Genomic DNA, 5,782 nt, shown 5'->3' with positions numbered 1-5,782 from the left:
GTGGTTGTAATGTGACAAAATATGGAAAAGCTCAAGGGGTATGAATACTTTTGCAAACCACTGTATATACTGCTCAAAAAAATAAAGGGAACACTTAAACAACGCACGCTATCTCCCGATCTTAATCAATGAAATATTATCATCGCTGGGTTGGAATTTAGCTCCCCATCCTGGGCGGTATCAGGATTACCCCTGGTTCATTTCTGAGGCCCAACTCATAACATAATTTTAAAACAATTAGACGCTTCTGTATGTTTGGTTGTTTTTTTTTTTTTAATTTTATGGGTTGTTTTGTTAAATTGTTTTATGATTTCCGACAGTTCTTGACACTCTGTCCAGCTCCTGGTGAAGTTAGGTGGTTGTCAGCTGATCCTCCTCAGAGGCTCTTCCAACAGTAATTACTTTTATGATTTTGTTTTTCCTTTCCCAGTTTTTTGTGGGAAATATGAGGTGGGAATGCTCTGTTCATTTCATGCTCAAAACACCATGAAGGTAAATAGGGATGAGATATCCTGCATTCCCGTCTGGGTTGTGTCAAGTCCAGGAGCTGATGAGTGATGTCTTACATCTGGTTGATGACAGAGGGACTTAGCTTTAGGTCTTAGCGTTAACATTGGACTTTGCTTAGGTGTAACAAGAGGAGGGGGTGCTATTTCTTTAGTTTAATTTATTTAGACTTTTAGATTTAGCTTTTGTTTGTTATTTTTGTTGAAATTTTGTTTTTTTGTTTTTTTCTCTTTTCATTGCACAAGCCAGCTCATGCCAGTAATCCATACATTTGAGTTCATGCTTATGGGCTCTGTGGTTTTTGACTAGTGATTTTGAAACTTTCATTTTATGTTTTTATTTATTTATTTATTTTTTTGCTGCTTACTTTTCTGAGTTTGCAGAGTTTACCTTATGTATGCTCTGGTATTTTTAGAGTTTGATTTTTGTTTTTAAGACTTTGGATTGTTTGGGGCGGAATAAAGTTTACCTGAATGAGGTGGAAACTGAATTTTGCACATTTTAATGACATTTCCACATTTATTCATGAAGTTTTGTTGTCTTCATTTATCATTTGCTTTTGAACTTGTCCAATTTCTTTGCTAGAAGTTAATGCCTTCAGCATTTCTTCAACTTGCCTTGTCCTAATTTGCATTACTTAAGGTTCATTTATTGACAACTAGTTGTTATTAAGTTAACACATTATCCAAGATAAGATTCTGAGGGCACATACTCGGCTAATGCTATCATATTTGAAGGGGGCAGAACTTGTGTTTGCGATACCTTGTTAAATTTTGGACTCAAGTTTTTTAATTTTGGCATGTTTGTATTTTTTGACTCTGTTCGCACTGTTTTACATTGCTCTTGTTCCTTTTCCATTGGTGTTGATGCAGTTATGGTTACTTATAGATATGCAAATGTTTCTTCCATATTTTTTTACTTATTAATGGATGATCAGGAGGAGGGACTGTGATGGAAGAATATCTTATGACTCCCTAACTGCATATTACCTTGACATGTCCTGTTAGCAGGATGTATACAGTATATTGTCTGTTTCCTGTTTCCGGGTCAGTGTGAGCTTGACAGACGTTTCGATTCACGTCTGCCCTGCTCTGCTCATTCCTTGCATATGCATCTTTCTATTAAATAATCCGAGACCGAGACCACATAGTTTCCACTTTGTTTATTTCCCGCATCTCTGCCCTGGCGAAATGGCGCCACAACAATATGCATGTGGTTTGTTCAAATATGTATGTATTTTAACTTTGAATTGTTAATCAATCAGTATGTTAACCATATGGTGTGTTTCTGTATAGAATGCACAGAAGGCCTGTTTGCTAACTGTTATCATTTGTAGAAATAAGTGTTAACTTTTGTTTTGTGGGTTTTAAGTTAATTTAATGTGTATTTTCTTGTGTACAGTCAGATTGAAATTTAGTTTCCTAAGACTTTTGTTCAAGTCTTTTCTGTATTTTGGATAATAGAAGAACAAAATGAAAAGTACAAATGACTGCTATAGGTTTTTTTGGGATGTAGTTTATTCTCAAAAGTACAATGCTACAAAATTTACATTGCTCCAACCCATTTTCCAGGTTTGATTTACCATTTATTAACACACAGTATTTACATCGACTCAACACAGAAAACATTAGATTATATCATAGAGAATCAAATTCTCTTTTCTGTTGGTCCCATTTTGTTGTAAAAACAAAACTTAATAATAAAATCATCTTCTTGTGAACAGTTTTCTCAAATATTGTTCTTTAAATATTCAACTTAACAGAAAAATCAAAAAACAAGAATTAAATGTTTGTCTTAGAAAGAGAAATTTTAATTTAGAAACAGAATAACAAAATATTTTAATAACTTTTCTCTGTAGCAGGAAAATGAGATTATATCAATGAAAATTATTCAATAAAATTTTACATTTACAGTAATTAGTGATCATGATTATTATTCCTAGCTCAATTTTATAACATAAACATATTTAATTTAAAAGACCTGCGTTTGTATAGAACCTTGTCAAGTCCTCCAGGGACTCCAAAGCACTTTACACTACCATTAGTCATTCACCCATTCATCCACACACTGATGGTGATAAACTACAGGTTACAAACATTAACAGTGAACGTTTAGATTTCCTGATCCATCACAGTGGTTGTTTTCATGATCTAAGGAGAGCACAGAGTCACAGAAGAACCAGGCCAGAATCCAAACCCAGGATACAGAGGTTCGGTGAAGGTGGTGTTGAAGGAGTAGAGGTGGACCAGGGTGTCCGAGGACACTCTGTAGAAGGACAAAGTCCCAGCAGGATGGTCCAGATACACTGCTACTCTACTCCCAAGGCAAGATCGAGAGATGGGGATGACCTCCATCATGTTATCGTGATAGACGGTGTATAAAAGATTTGCACAACACTTCAAACTCCAGGACTGATCGTTCCCTCCAAACCAGGAGTCACTGCTCTGACCTGTCCGCCTGATCCCTCTGTAACTCACTGAGATCAGAACTAGCCCAGACCACTCCACCTCCCAGTAACAGCGACCAGTGAGACCATTTTTATACAGCAACTGGTTCCATTCAAATCTGTCTGGATGATCTGGATATGGCTGCTCCTCCGTCACTATCTCCACCTTCCTGTTGTTGTTAGACAGCCGGAGTTTTCTGCTCACTGTGTTCAGGTTCAGTTCAAGCTCACAGAAATCTGAGGAAACACAACAAAGCTACAGTTTGTTTCCATGGTTCAACTCATATTAAAAGCTAATGTAGGAGGTGAGCTTAAGGTGAATTAAGCTTCTCCCACCTCTCATACACGAGGTTATAAGGAAAACTTTTACCAAGGTATTTCTCATTACTCGTTAATATCTTGACTGTGCGAAGTGAAAAGAGACACAAGTGGAACACAGACGAGTTCAATTTTAATTCATAATGACTATGCAATCATTTATTTACACAAATTAAACAGATCATAAGTTACACTTGATTGTGGGTATTCCTATAACAAGCGTCAGAGTTAATGGGATCAAACTCGCATCTGACTTTCAGTCCACGTCACTCAAGATTACTTATATAGAACAATAAAAATGTCAGTTTTGATGTTACACAACCAAACAATTTTACTGGCACTTTAGCTTTAAGTTTTGGCAAATCAAAGAAATAAGAAAGAGGAGAAAAGTAATGTTAGTGTTCTACTACTTTTACTTTTATCAAAGTGTGAGACAACCGGAACTGCACGTCTTTTCTCGACTCAGGTCCACAATACACGTCACTCCAAACACGTCAGCTTTTACCTGATGATGGCTTCTTAAGACACCCTCGAAGTAGAAAAAACTGGCTTGCCTCCGATCAGTCAGAGAACTGTTGTCGGCTCGCTTACCGGTCATTGGCGAACAGGTGTTATTTTCAGGTAACTTTGTGTTTGCTTCAGTCCAAGCCAGAAAAATTCAAGCCGTATCCGGTTCCTCCTTCAAAATAAAACATCTCCCCATTGGGAGGTATAAAACACACTTAGAGGCTTGGAGCCTCGAGTTGGAACCACCGACAGGCGTGCCGGGTCCCTGGCTGTGAAATCCTCCCTAAATAGCTCATGGGATCAGATTTTCAGCCAAAGCTGAGGTTTCTCCGGAGAGAATCCCAGCTGTCTTCCTAGGTTGGAATCAGGAAGAAGAGTGTGATGCTCAAAGCCGTCCGGGTTAGTAATAAGAACGGATGACTTTGGTTCCGCCCTCAGGCTTAGAGATGAGTCAGAGAAGAAAGATAGAGACTTGCCAGTCAGGCGCCAGTCAAGGTTAAATTCTGTGGTTGTACAACATCGTGATAACCTCGTTAGCTTCTTTCTGATAGACTCTAAAAGAAATCACTGCAAAACGTTTATGATGATTAATTAACATTTCTATTTTATAATCGGCTTTGAACCATTCTTTTAGTCCAGATAAATGAAAGATTTTCTCAAGAAAAAATCCACAATTATATTACTGTGTTCACAGTAAAATAAAACAGTGATTTTCATAAAAACACAATGCAAACATTGTAATCAGATTCTCTGTGATTTTTTATACCATTATAAATCTTATAGGCACGATAAAAGAAAATAAGTCATTCCGCTTTTCCTGTGACAGGCATTATCATGATTTAACAAATGCATAAACATTCTTAGTTAAAMAACAAATGAATCACCAACAGAAGAGATTGTTCTGTCCATTATCTGATTAAGAGAACTGAGGAGTTCTTTTCACGATTAGAATGACCTGTCATGGCCTAAACAGAGTTCAGTTTGTGACAGAGTTCCTGTCCTCTCGTCAGGCCTGTCCGAGGCCTGCTTAGAGGCAGTAAATCTTGTTTCTTCACTCGAGGTGACCCCTACATTAAAAAAACAAAGAAACTAGATTTTTATTCTGAAGTTGAAGGTGTTTCAGTTCCATCTGTAGCGCTCATTTGTGGAGTTTCATGCCTTAAGCTTGCAGCTTCAAGCTGCATGAGAAGCTCTGTTTGTGCAACTAAATGTAATAAAGGTTTGGTTTATTTCTAATACTGTCCGTCTGAGTTGCAGGCACAGCCAGTTCATAAGTTCAAAGGAGTTTCTACTAATAAATGTGAATTACTTTTTAAATAATTTAAAATAGAATTGAAAACGTTTTTAGTGGTTCATTCTTGTTTATTTTTACTAATTTATAATTATGAGCAAGACAGAGCAACAACCCACATTTATCAATAAATTTTTCATATTTTATGTCCCTCTTGGTGGTGATTAGAACAGGCATCTATCTGTCTGTCCGTCCGTCCGTCCATGTACAGGTGCTAGTCACATAAGTGAATATCATGGAAAAGTTCATTTATTTCAGTAATTCCATTTAAAATGTGAAACTGTATATCTCATAAAATTAGAACATTGTGAAAAAGCTCAATAATGAAGACACCTGGTTTCACGTTACACCTGGTTTCACATTCTAATCAGCAAATTAACTCAAAACACCTAAAAAAGGCCTTTAAATGGTATCTCAATCTAGTTCTGTAGTCTATACAATCATGGAGAAGACTGCTGACTTGACAGTGTTCCAAAAGATGACCATTGACACCTTGCACAAGGAGAGCAAGACACAAAAGGTCATTGCTAGCTGTTCACAGAGCTCTGTGTCCAAGCACATTAATGGAGAGGCGAAGGGAAGGAAATGGTAGGAAAAAAGTGTACAAGCAATAGGGTTAACCGCACTCTGGAGAGGACTGTGAAACAAAACACATTCAAAATGTGGGGGAGGTTCCCAAAGAGAGTAAGCATATATATATATATATATATATA

At 37.0% G+C, this 5,782-nt stretch overlaps 1 protein-coding gene across 1 annotated transcript in view; it reads right to left on the bottom strand.

Annotated features, from left to right (window-relative positions):
* Positions 1-2,008: 2,008 nt before the first annotated feature.
* Positions 2,009-5,782, bottom strand: part of LOC106528192 (protein NLRC3) — a 23,286-nt gene continuing 19,512 nt past the window's right edge. The window contains exon 10 of the mRNA XM_014023303.1: positions 2,009-3,190. Within this exon, the coding sequence (XP_013878757.1) occupies positions 2,658-3,190 (533 nt within the window). The 3' untranslated portion in view covers positions 2,009-2,657. The remainder of the gene's footprint in view (positions 3,191-5,782) is intronic.

This window comes from Austrofundulus limnaeus, unplaced genomic scaffold (assembly GCF_001266775.1).
Source record: "Austrofundulus limnaeus strain Quisiro unplaced genomic scaffold, Austrofundulus_limnaeus-1.0 Scaffold363, whole genome shotgun sequence".
NCBI lineage: Eukaryota > Metazoa > Chordata > Actinopteri > Cyprinodontiformes > Rivulidae > Austrofundulus > Austrofundulus limnaeus.
Note: the sequence above shows the minus strand (reverse complement) of the source record. Positions and strands in the feature narration are given on the sequence as shown.